Source organism: Stegostoma tigrinum, chromosome 23, assembly GCF_030684315.1.
Source record: "Stegostoma tigrinum isolate sSteTig4 chromosome 23, sSteTig4.hap1, whole genome shotgun sequence".
Taxonomy (NCBI): Eukaryota; Metazoa; Chordata; class Chondrichthyes; order Orectolobiformes; family Stegostomatidae; genus Stegostoma; species Stegostoma tigrinum.
The window spans coordinates 32745548-32758992 of record NC_081376.1 but is presented as its reverse complement, the minus strand read 5'-3'; the positions used below and the strand labels follow the sequence as shown (position 1 = coordinate 32758992).

At 41.9% G+C, this 13445-nt stretch overlaps 1 protein-coding gene across 1 annotated transcript in view; it reads left to right on the top strand.

Moving 5' to 3' along the window:
- trap1 (TNF receptor-associated protein 1) overlaps nt 1–12454 on the top strand; it is a 30199-nt gene extending 17745 nt beyond the window's left edge. Inside the window, exons 13-18 of the mRNA XM_059654048.1 lie at nt 1019–1204; nt 2087–2225; nt 3509–3594; nt 6809–6954; nt 7753–7825; nt 12165–12454. Of these exons, the coding sequence (XP_059510031.1) occupies nt 1019–1204; nt 2087–2225; nt 3509–3594; nt 6809–6954; nt 7753–7825; nt 12165–12266 (732 nt within the window). The 3' untranslated portion in view covers nt 12267–12454. The remainder of the gene's footprint in view (nt 1–1018; nt 1205–2086; nt 2226–3508; nt 3595–6808; nt 6955–7752; nt 7826–12164) is intronic.
- Nucleotides 12455–13445: the final 991 nt, after the last annotated feature.

The following is a 13445-nucleotide window of genomic DNA, read 5'->3' as shown; positions in this document are numbered from 1 at the left end:
GTTCTGGTATGGAGTGCAACAAATGTTTGCCAAACTGCTTCCTGGGATAGCTGGACTGACCTATAATATGAGAGTGGATCAGTTAGGACTTTACTCACTGGAGTTTAGAAGAATGAGAGCAGATCTCATATAAACTAATAAAATTCTAGGGAACTAAGTAGGGAAATGCAGGGAAGATGTTAGTCATACAGCATGGAAACAGGCCCTTTAATCCAACTCATCCACTCTGACTTGCTCCCATTTGCCAGCATTTGACCTATGTCCCTCTAAACCCTGCAAACGCCTTTTACATGTTGTAATTGTACCGGCCTCCACTACTTCCTCTGGCAGCTCGTGTTATACGTTCACATGGTGTGTGACAAAGTTACCCCTCAGGTCCTTTTTAAGTCTTTCCCCTCTCATCTTAAACCTGTGCCCTCTAGTTTTGGACACCTCCACCCTAGGACAAAGACCTTGGCTATTATTCCCCCCTCATGATTGTATAAATCTGAGGTGACACCTTAGCTTCTGACTCTCCAGTGTTTTTAAAACAAAAAGCTCCAGCCTATTCAGCCTCTCCCTATGACTCAAGCCCTCCAACACTGGCAACATCCTTATAGAATTATACAGCACAGAAACTTCTGCACTCCCTAAATTTTAACAACATCCTTCCATAAGGAGTGGCTGAGGACAAGATTATTTTAAGGAGAAAAATAATTGGGAGTTGAGAGCCAGCAATCCAAAAAGTGGTCACGGGCATGATGGGCAGCATGCTCTCCTGTTCTTGTAATAGTTTTCTGATTTTACAAATCTGGATTCTGTGCTTGCTTGGGTGTCTCACAGATCAAATGTGTGGGACTCAACCCAGCTCAGGATACTGCTCAACAATACTTTGGTTGTCAAAACAGCTTGAGTCTCCTATTCTGCATAATTCAGGTTTTATGGTTTTGTATCGATTTAATCTGTTCTTGAGGCCATTGAGGCTGACTTTATAAATTTTGGCTGAGTTGTATTTTAACTGACTCTCTTGTGTATCTAGGAAGATATTGGAAAGCTGCTGAGATTTGAATCATCTGTGCTGCCGGCAGGTCAGATGACCAGTCTACCTGAGTATGCCAGTCGAATGAAAGCAGGGAGCCGAAATATTTATTATTTGTGTGCCCCAAATCGTCATCTGGCAGAACATTCGCCATACTTCGAAGCCATGAAGAAGAAGGAAATGGAGGTGAGGAAGAGGGACGAGAGTTTCCAAACATTTGCCTGTTATTGTTCCCCTCACTGTTCTTGAATGTTGTGTCTAATGTTGGGTGTCAGCATATCTTATTAGATTTCTTTGATATTGTTTGTTTTACCAAATAGATTTCCATCAGCACTCAAATCTGCACTGACAGCATAAATCAAAAAGAAAACCGGTGTTCACCTTCAGCAAATTGATACTTTGTTTTTGCTCTTCCATGTAAGCTGTTCTCACCCATCATTCATAGAATCATAGAATCCCTGCAGTGTGGGAACAGGCCCTTTGGCCCAGCAAGTCCACACGGACCCTCAGAGCACCCACCCCAACCCATTCACCTATAACACACCTAATCTACACACTCCTGAACACTACGAGCAATTTAGCATGGCCAGTCCACCCAGCCTGCACATCTTTGGATTGTGGAAGGAAATCGGAGCACCTAGAGGAAACCCATGCAGACACGTGGAGAATGTGCAAACTCCACACAGACGCCCGAGGGTGGAATTGAACCCGTTTCCCTGGTGCTGTGAGGCAGCAGTGCTAACCACTGAGCCACCGTGCCACCCCATTCCTTTGTTAGCTAAGCATCACGTGAGGGTCTCAACACAACAGATTGTGGATCTATCTAGTTTTCCACACCACCCCCAACATCCCCAATCCCATGCCCCAATGGGTTTAATCTCCCCATAAAGTCCAGGGAGTTGCTTGGAATTTTTCCATTTGGTTTGAATGGTTACCTCATGGATGCACTTATGCACTGAAGCAGCTAGAGAACTGAGGTTTGTTTTATATTTCAACTGAGTATATCAGTGCCATACTTTGTGAGCATTTTTAACCTTAGCTTGTGCTTTTCCTGTTTGCTTGCGACAGGTTCTGTTTTGCTACGACCAGTTTGATGAATTGACTCTACTACATTTACGGGAATTTGACAGGAAAAAGCTGATTTCTGTAGAGACTGACATTGTGGTAGATCATTATAAGGAGGAGAAGTTTGAGGACAACAGGCCAGGTACAATGTCTTGAAGTAGAGTTTAGACTGACTTGGACCCGCATCTAATGATTAATCCTGCTGTGAGCAAACAGTAACATTTTATTTCTATGTCTCTCTGTCACTATACGTCTATGTGTGTAAGTGTGCCACTTCCTTTTCACTCTTGTCACTTTCCCATCCACTGGGTTTCTGTTCTATTGCCAGGAGGTGCCAGAAGCCGCTTCAGTCTGGAAAAATAGATGAAGAGACAGTTTAAAACACCTCCTATGACTAAGACATCTTTCTTTAGTCCCATACTCTGTGTTTCGACAACAATCTAATTGTTTTATCCAGCTTCATGTATGGCCATTCATATACTTTCTCTATATTAGACTTAAAATAAAGGATCAATCAACCAGGTTTCTTTAATAAGCACAAAATTATTGATTTGTAATAAATTCAGTATATGACTTTTTCCGCAAAGCTGCAGGACTAGTTAAAACATACCGTTTGAAGTTTGAAAATAATAAATGTGTATTCTCCTACATAATCACAGATCTGCTCTCACCCATTTGATACAGGAATGGCCGGGAAAAAACAGGTATCACTCTGCAGCGTGAAGCTGGATGAACGCAGCAGGCCAAGCAGCATCAGAGGAGCAGGAAAGCTTAACGTTTCGGGTCAAGACCCCTCTTCAGGAAATGTTATTATTTTCTGAAAAGGATCTCGACCCAAAACGGCAAACTTTCCTGCTCCTCTGATGCTGTGTTCATCCAGCTTCACACCGTGTAATCTCAGATTGTCCAGCATCGGCTGTTCCTACCATCTCCATCACTCTGCAGCGATTCATTTTAAGAGAAAACACTTGTTTGATATTTCTGAAGGGAAATAAAGGATGAGAACAATTAGATTTCATACTGGATTCACAAAGGCGCTTCAGTAACAGGAGACACAATAGGTTTTCCCAATCATCCCCAACCTGCAAAATACTAATCAAACAAAATGTCATAAAACCTCGTTTTAAAAACAGTCAGGTGTACTCCCTAAAATGAATCCGAATGACCAAGGTCAACAGTTATCTGAAATATGTGGCCTTCAAGAAATGCCTTGTTTAAACAAATTTCTACTTTTCTTTTATTGAGTCCTTTTTAAACATCCAGGTATCGCAACAATCCTTCAAGTTCAAGTGCATAAGCATAATTAAATATGAAGCCATCAGAACAAAACAATGAGTAAACTACAGAAAACATTGTTTCTCTAATCATTTTACTTCAGTAACTTTGTCACTGCTAGTGTTCCACTGACTGTCTTGCCTTTTACAGCATCAGAGCGCCTGTCTGAGTCAGAATCTGAGGAGCTAGTGGCATGGATGAGGAATGCACTTGGAGAACGAGTGGCAAACATTAAGGTAATATTCAAAAACTGCCATGTTAGCACATCATTTTCAAAGGGACTGAGGTGAATTCTCTGAACGGTAAGTCCTGAACTAGTGTTTGTTTCAGTCCTCGTGAATCCTTTTCTGTAATGGACAATGTCAAGAGTGACCTATCTAGTGATTCCTTTGATTATGCCATGGTCTTGCTGCATGTACCCAACCATGGAAGGCATTAGAGCTGTTTCCAATTTTTTTTAGACATACCCTAAAGAGATTACATGAACTGCACTTGGATTCTCGGGGATATAGAAGGACAAAGAGTGAGTTCATTGAGGTTTTTAGTGTTTTGAAAGTGAACAGGTAGATGGAAACCTATCCTGCTAATGGAGGAGCCTTGGGCTGTGTGAAAATCTTAAAATAAAATCAGGTCATGCAGGAGCGATGTCAGGAAATTTCTCTTCCCGTTAGACCCGTAAATGTGCAGAGCTCTCTGCTAGTGGTTGTTTGAGTTAAATCGTCTGAGCCTCAGGACATTGCAGTAGGAGGTCCTCAGATAATGTCCTAGGTCTTCAGCTGCTTTATCGACGACCTCCTTCCTTCAGAAGGACAGAAGTGGTAATATTCAATGATTGGTCCTGAACATTGCACAATTATGACAACTCAGATATTAAAGCAACTCATGCTTAGCTGTAGCAAAATCTGGACAGCATTTAGGTTTGAGCTGGTAAGTTGCACCTAGCATTCATGTTGGATTCGTGCCAGATAAGGATCACCTCCAACAAGAGAAAATCCAGCCATTTTCCTTCCTGTTCAGTGTGATTAATGTTGCTGATTGCTCTATCATCAACTTCAAGGGTTACTACCAACTAGAAACTTAACTGGGCAAATACATAAATGTTGCGGCCTCAAGACCAAGTTAGAAGCTAGGAATTCTGCGACAGATAACTGCCTCTTGACTCCCCAAAGCCTTTCCAGCATCCACAAGTCAGGTGTGTAATTGAATACTTCCCACTTGCCTGATTTGGTGCAGCTTCAACAACAGCACGAGAAACTCAACACCCACTCCACAACCAGATATCACAAACCGCTTGTTTAGCACCCTTTTTGCTACCTTCAACATTAACTCCCTCCATCGCCATTGCACAGTGGCAGTTAGTGTGTAACATCGCAAGATGTGTTGCAGTAATTCATCCAAGGCCCTTTCAAATCAGCTGTCTCTATCATCTGTCAAAAGGCATATGGAAATACCACAAGCTGCAGGTTTTACACCAAGTCACTTGTCATTCTAACTTGGAACTATCACTAATCCTTCCATATCACCAGGTCATATCTTGGAATTCCATTTCTTACAGCAATGAACCTGCACCACATGGACTGCAACAGTTTCAGAAGGCAAATAAACGCCACCTTGAAGGTGAAATTACTAGCTTCCTTAGCAGCATTCACATCCCCCAAACAGTAGATGTTATCACTTTTATTAACTTTAAATGCAAGATTTACCAAATTTTGTTAGCCAAGAGTGCTGAGGAATATATGTGGATGATGTCAAGATACAGACCAGCCATAATGTAATTGAATGCTGGAACAGGCTTGGGGTGCTTTTTTTTCCCCCTATTCACTGTGTCCTGGATACGCTATGTTTTCCTTCAGTGAACTTCCTCCTGTTTCTCATTGTTCCCTTTCTCTGATTCTTAACACACCAAAATTTAAATACATGTTCAAGTGCATTCCCTCTTGACTGTAATAGGCGTCTCTTCCTGCTTAGAGATAGAGGAGTCAGGGAGCTACTTCAGGTTAATGATGCTGAGTGCTCCAGTTTGACATTGTGTGCAGGACCAACCCTGAACACTAAAGCATATGGCAGACTATAACAGCCAAAGTTAATGTCGTTATTCTTGAGCAGTATCATCAGCTAAAACCTTAATCAAGCAGCTTTTCTTCATCTGAGTGTATACAGCAAGATTATCGTGCCACGCGAAGACTGAAAATTAGCAGCACAGGTGATTGTTGGATCTGTTGTGGCACTGATGGTCAGAAAAGCACTTTTTAATTGATTGCACTTAACAACCCTCGTTCAGTAATTCACCTGCTTATCCAATATTTTTAAAATGTGACAAAGGTTTCTCCCTCTACAGCCCTTTGGGGTGGTTAGTTGCAGACAGCCATCGCTGTTTGGATGAAAAGATTTCCACACAACTCCCATCTAATCTTTCTATTAATTACTTTAAAACTATTCTCCCTGGTTAGTAAACTCTTTGCTAAGAGAAATAAGCTTGCCTTTTCCACTGTATCCAATCTCTGAACAATTTTATACTTGATTAGATCTCCCCTCAGCCACTGCTGGCCCAAATTAAGCAACCCCAGCCGATCTAATCTGACCTCAGTTAAAATCCTCCATTCTTGGCAACATCCTCATAAATCTACTTTACACTGTCTGATGCTGTCACATACTTTGTGTAATGCAATGAGAAACTCTGTACACAGTAGTCTAACTATGGTGTTATGGCCTATAATTTTATATGACTCTTATCATTCACTATTTTTCCGTCCTGTACCTAGATCCCCAATGCCTTCTGAACACATTTATCAACCTCTTCTACTTTTGGGCACCTCTGGGTATGCAATCTTAAGGAACCTCCTATCTTCTGCACTTATATTCTAGCATTTATTTTGTGTTCCCATGCTTTAGCCTTACCAAATATGTTGTCTTTCTCAGTTTCAGATTATGTTTGCTTTGCCACTTTCCAGCACAGTTGTTAGCACTGCTGCATGACAGCTTCAGGACTCTGGTTTGATTCCAGCCTCTGGTGACTACCCGCGTAGAGTTTGCACGTTCTTCCCATGAATCCATGGGTTTCCTCTGGGTGCTGCAGTTTCCTCCTACAGTTCAAAGATGTTCAGATTAGGTGGGATAGCCAAAGTAAATGTGGGGCTTTGGAAATAGTTCGGCTTTGGATGGTCAGTGTGTACTCTGTGGGCCCGAACAGACTTCTGAAAATAGATAGACCGGATCTGTCTGAAAGTTAAAGGTCTAAAATTGAGGAAGGCCAATTTTGACAGTATTGGGCAAGAACGTTCAAAAGTTAACTGAGGACACATAATCTTGGGTAGGGAGAGGGCTGGAAAGTGGGAAGCCTAATTTTTGGTCAGCATGCTGAGAGTGATTGTTCCATTAGGACCTCAGTCTGTCTCTTAAATTAGGTTGTGTCACGAAACCAATACATGTTTTCTCTCCTTTGTTAACCAGTTGACTCCACGTTTGGATACTCACCCTGCCATGGTTACTGTGCTGGAGATGGGAGCTGCACGGCATTTCCTGCGCACGCAGCAGCTTGCCAAGTCCAGTGAGGAACGGGCACAGATCCTGCAGCCAACACTGGAAATTAATGCAAGGTGAGTTAGTGGCCTGTGCCAGACCAGATCATGTAGACAGGGGCAGAGTGTGGAAGAGGAGTGCACCCAGGTTCTGCACAAATAAATACCCTGGGAGAGAAGGTGAGGTGACAGAGCCTGAGTGCGATACATTGGTGTCTGTGTGTCTTTAGTTGCTACTCATATAATTCATAATACTAGCTTCCTTTATTCATTCACGGGATGAGGACGTCACTGGCTAGGCAACATTTATTACCAATCCCTAATTGCCCAGAAGACCATTGAGAGTCAACCACATTGCTGTGGGTCTGGAGTCACATGTAGGCCGGACCAGGTAAGGATGGCAGTTTCCTTCCCTAAAGGGCATTAGTGAACCAGATGGGTTTTTCTAATAATCGACAATGAATTCACGGTCATTATTAGATACTTAATTCAGGATATTTATTGAATTCACATTCCACCGTCTGCTGTGTCAGGATTTGAACTCAGGCCCCCAGAACATTATCTGGCCCTCTGGATTAACAGTCCAGCAATAGATAGTTCCACTAGGCCATCACCTCCCCCATGTGAATATGTAACGTACGACTGGATACCTATTACCTGCATCTCCATCCATCTGTCTTCCATGGTGACATTTCCCTTTGTGGTGTTTTATCCCTTTTTGCACTGTTCCCTCCTCCAGCCCTTGTGTGTTTCACCTCTCTCAATATCTCTATTTCTTCAGGCCCCTTTCCAGCACAAATTTCAAACACAGATCATGGTTATTTTGGAATTGTGAAGATTGCACTCATTATTTAATCTGTCCATGTGTTGTTTCAGTCACACTCTGATAAAGAAGCTGAATGAATTACGAGGCCAGAATACAGAACTAGCTCAACTACTGCTTGATCAGGTGAGCAAATGTCTCAGTTCAAATACCCAGTCACTCCGAGTATTGATCTGCCTTGATACTGTGCCAGTGATAATGTTAGTGAGTTCAGTGGCAGCATTAAAGGGCAACAGACAGGATTATGAACATGATCCCAGAGCTCAACATCCTTCTGGTCTGCTTTTGCAGGGAGAAGCTATTGAATTTCGCAGGGGTGGGATATTGGCTTTTGTTTAATTTACTGTCCAAAAGAGGTGCATCTCTCTAACACAGGGTCACTCTATATTATCTATTCGACAGTGCATTTCTCCTTCAATAATGCCAGTCCAACATTGTGGCACCTCCTTGATATTGCCCCTCCAACAGTGCTGTGTTGTCTTGGCACTGAGCCATGCTCAATGCAGAGCTCATTTGGTACTGATCTAAAATCATAGCATTGCTTCAGTGATGTCCTGGTGCTCAGATCTGTAGATAGGGATTCAGACCCATGACCTTTTGAGTCAAAGTCAGAAGGCACGTGACAGCAAGTTACAGTCTGATGGGTTTATTTCAGACCACAAGCTTTTGGAGCGCTGCTCCTTCATCAGGTGAAGTCAAGTGAGAGAAGCATTGTTGAGACCAGAAAGGAAGCTGGGGCAAAGCAAACTTGGCGTTCTGGTTCATCCAAAAATAGGTGACACTGTGATTTATCTCCCTGGATGATCTGTCAGTGCATTGGGGAGCCTAAGTGCCTTTTTGTTAAGCATTTATGCATCCTGCCTTTGCATTCATACCGGGAGCTTGCCTAAGAAAATTGTTTTCTTTTTTCCAGAAAACGTGCCTTGATTTAAAGGAGCTCAGTGCACGTCACACTAAACAGTGTTTTTTAAAAAATCGAGTACTGTAGCCATTGAGACTGTCATGAATTGGTGAAACAGATGTCTTATCTTGTGCATATTTTGCACTGTTGTCATTTCTGCAGTATCTGCCACGTGGTGGAGATGGTGTGCTGAGTAAAGTAGTGATGCAGTGTCTGTACTGGTAGAAGTCAGGACTGCAGGAAGTAAACAACTAGACATTTTGATAGGCATGTTTCCTTTTGTGCTATACCACTTATATTACAAACTGCTGGTGCATAGTTGTAAGGAAAAGTGTTAATACTGTTTTGGGGTCGGTGGGGGTAGTGGGAAGGAGAGTAAGGAGTAGAATGCTAGTGTGTTTGGGGTTTATTTCTCTCCTCTGCAGAGCAGTGAGTAAAAGGGTGCACATGGGATGATTGCACTGCACTGTGGTCACGCCTCCTCGTATTTTCCACCTTTGATCACCTAGAAGGACAACAGCAGCCAAAGCCACCTACAGGTTCCCCTCCAAGTCACGCACCATCCAGACTTGGAGCAATATCACTGTGCTTCCACTAACACCTTCTCATGGGCAACTAATTGAAAACCAACCGATGGCAGCAGATAAGAGAATTCAGTCAAAGGAAGAAATTCTTAGCTTTCAGTAGCATTTGTTTCTGTGAGTACAGTTGTACAGATCTCAGAAAACTGCCAAATTCTCTTTGATTGGAATTGAAGCTCTTTAAAGACTTGTATCCCTCTAAACCCTTCCTATGCATTGACCCATCCAGATGACTTTTAAAAGTTATAATTGTACCAGCTGTGGACGTACCTTCCTCTGGCAGTTCATTCGATACGTATATTGTCCTAAGTATATCAGTCCTGCCCAGTAGGGCAAATCAGGGCAGGACTTACATATTTAATGGTAAAGTCCTGGGGAGTGTTGCTGATCAAAAAGACCTTGAAGTGCAGGTTAATAGTGTGAAGCTGGATGAAGTGCAGGTTCATAGTTCCTTGAAAGTGGAGTCACAGGTAGACAGGGTAGTGAAGAAAGATTTGGTATACTTGCCTTTATTGGTCAGTCCATTGAATGTAGGAGTTGAGATCATGTTGCAGCTGTACAGGACATTGGTTAGGCCACTTCTGGAATACTGCGTTCAATTCTCCTCTCCCTGCTATAGGAAAGATATTGTGGAACTTGGAAGGGTTCAGAAGAGACTTACATGGATGTGGCCAGGGTTGGATGGTTTGAGCAGAAGTGGGAGGCTGAATAGGCTGGGGCTATTTTCTCTGTGGTGTCGGAGGCAATGGGGTGACTTTATAGAACTTTATGAAATCGTGACTGCATGGATAGAGTGAATAGTCAGAATCTTCCCAGGGTAAATGAGTCCAAAACTAGAAGGCATCAGTTTGAAGTGAGAGGGAAAAGATTTGAAAGGAATCAAAGGGGCAGCTTTTTCATGCAGAAGGTGTTGCGTGTATGGAGTGAACTGCCAGAGGAAGTGGTAGAGGTGGGTGCAATTACAACACTTAAAAGGCATCTTTTTTAACACAATTTAAGAATAAGATTGGCATGGGCAGGTTAGACTGAAGGTTCTGTTTCAGTGCTGTACATCTTGTTCAAAGCCAATGCAGTGCAGTATGGAAGCTGGGTGCTAAAATGCTGTGTTCCAAGCTATTGATACGTAATATTTTGTCAGAACAGCAACTGCAAATTCATCTTAAAAAGGGACCAGATTTTAATCTGCATGACATGGAGTTAGGACCACACAGCTTAAATAGTACAGTGCAAAGTTCATGAGGCAGAATTGTGGACAGGTGGATATTCTTAAGTGTGTGTGGTTGTTTTTGCGTAGCTGACAATATTACAGCCATGGTGAGAGAAAATCAGACTGTAGTCACAACCGTCACCTACTGATGACAGCAGTGTCATTGCAAGGACGAATATTTGACAGTCAAAAGTGCTAGATCAACATCATCCAGATAAACTGCTTGGATCTATTTTCTCTGCCCATAAAGTCTGTCCCAATGCAAGTAAGATTGAGGATGTTAAACAAATACCTACCCCACATGTTAGAGGGTTTATGATGTTGCTTCACATTTTTAAATTTCCTCTCACTGTATATTCTCAACTTTGCAAACATGGTATCATTGAGAGATTCGCTCAAGAAGAGTATCTTCTAAATGTGGCAAGTTAACCACCGATGCGTTTTTGATTCTCTCAAATGTTCTGTCAGCAATCTCTTGCCTACTGCATTCTAAGACCCCAAGAAAGCTACAATTTGTGAAGTGGATGTACTGCAGAAAGGACTAGACACATGCTATTTGAAAGACAAAATCGCTGTTGCCTTTATTCAAAAGCCATGCCATCTGTACAACCACAAGACATTGGCTTTGGAATTTGGCATCATGCAGTTTTTTTTTGTATTATTACTTATACATATTTGACAAGATATTCACCATTGAAACTTGATCATAAGCCATTAGAAATAATCTGTTGCAAACTGCTTTCCTGGCAAATTATTTCAATGCACGTGTACCAACTGGGGATGACTTGTATTTCATTAATCGTGCTGGAAGGATGTGTGGAACACATGGTATACACTGTCAAATCAATATTCACTAAATAACAGACAACATATCAAGATTTTTGCATTGCAATGCTGCATTTTCATGCAATATCAATGGAAAAAGAAATATCCCCAACACATTATGTTCAGACGGTAAGTGCAAACCCTGATTGCTCAGCAGCCAGTCACACAGTCATTGAGCTATAGTCTAACCATTTTGAGATTCAGGACATTCTTCAAATATAGAGGAGAATGAAAGAGAGACGTGACAAATGAGCAGATAGAGATGTACCGAAACTTTACTGGATGGTGTGTGTGTTGAAAAAAATCATATTTTTAACAGATGTATTTATATTCTCCTGAAATAGACACGCAGTGCTGATCATACAATCATTACTTATTATGGTGCTACATTGTGAAAGAATATAAGCCAGTTCTGACCAATGTTTGGCACACCAACCATGCATGAAGAGTGTGAGGATGAATGCACATGACTGATGACATTGAGTAACTATAATCAGTAGCAGGACAATCAAGGGCAACAAAGAACAACACACAGTTCTCCAGATGGGGTACAATCGCCACATCAGGATGAGTTGTCAAATGCCCAAAGCTTACAATGAAGCTTTAAACATTTGTCTTGTAAACTCTATTTTACATGTTTGTGTAACGATCAAATTGGTAGCATGTGCCTGAATGCATGATCATAGATATCTGTTTTGAAGAAGAGTCATTGGAACCAAAACATTAGCTCTGCTTCCTCTCCACGGATGCTACCAGAGCTGCTGAGTTTTTCCAGCAATTTGATTTTGTTTCCGATTTCTAGCATTCGCAGTTAGTTCTTTGTTTATTTTTCCTTTGTATATTTGTTTGGAATAAGTTTTCATCTTTGAAGAAAACAGCAAAGGCACATTCAATGGTAGTGATTGTTTGAAAGGACTATCTAAATGTGACCACAGGCTTGCTTTCTTTCAGATTTATGATAACGCCATGATTGCTGCAGGACTAAATGATGATCCCCGACCAATGGTCAGCAGATTGAACAAACTTCTGACCAAAGTTTTGGAACATCACTAATGCCTGAAGGAGGAGTACTGTTGCCCGCTGTCCCATGTGTGGAATAGTAGGACCATTAAGAAGATCCAAGAATTCATCCTCTCCTGTGTTTGAAACTATGCACAAGTCTTGTGATTTCTCCAAGCACAAATTGACACAGATGTTATATGCTGAGAAGATTCTGCAAGTAAAATATTTCCAGATGATAACTTTTCACAGTTTCTTTCACAATTCCTTATAATGTTGTTTGTTGGTGGCCCAAGTATGTCCAAACCTGTTTATTACATTATCGCACAGGACCACATTTTGGTTAGACTCTTGTTCCCTGGAAAGATAATCAATTACCAATGGTCTAGTGACAAGTTTTTTTTTAATTTGCTCTTGGGATCTGAGCTGACTGGCCAGAATTTTTTTAAACCGGCCATCCGTAATTGCCCTTGAGAAGCTGGTGTTGACCTGCATTCTTGAACTGCTGCATGTAGGTTAACTTGTAATGCCCTGAGGGAATGGATTTCAGGATTTTGACCCAACAGAGATTTCTCAGTCAGGATGGTGAGTGACTTGGAGGGGAACTTGGTGATTGTGTTCACATGGATCTGCTGCCCTTGTCCTTCTAGATGGAAGTGATCATTGGTTTGGAAGGTACGGTCTTTGTGAATTTCTGCAGTGCATCTTGTAGATAATGCTACTGAGCATCGGTGGTAGAGGGAGTGGATGCTTGTGGATGTAGTGTAATCAAGTGTTGTAGGTGTTGTAAAGCTTCTTGGAGAGTTGTTGGTGCTGCACTCATTCAGGCAAGTGAGGAATTTTCTAGCACACTCCCGATTTGTCTCTTGTAGATGTTGGACAGGCTTTGGGGAGTCAGGAGTGAGTTACCACAGTATCTCTACCTCTGACTTTTTTTTTACTGCTGTAGCCACTGTGTTTATGTGGCAAGTTCAATGAGTTTCAGATAAATGCTAACCCCATGGATGTTGATATGGGGAGTTCAGAGACAGTAATACGATTGGCTGTCATGGGGCAGTGATTAGATGGTCATTGCCTAGCATTTGTATGGCATGAATGTTACTTGCCGCTTGTCAGCTCGAGCTTGGATATTTTCCAGATCTTTTACATTTGAACATGGACTATTTCAGCATCTGAAGAGTTGTGAATGGTACTGAATGTTGTGCAATTATTGGTAAACTTCCCCACTTCTAA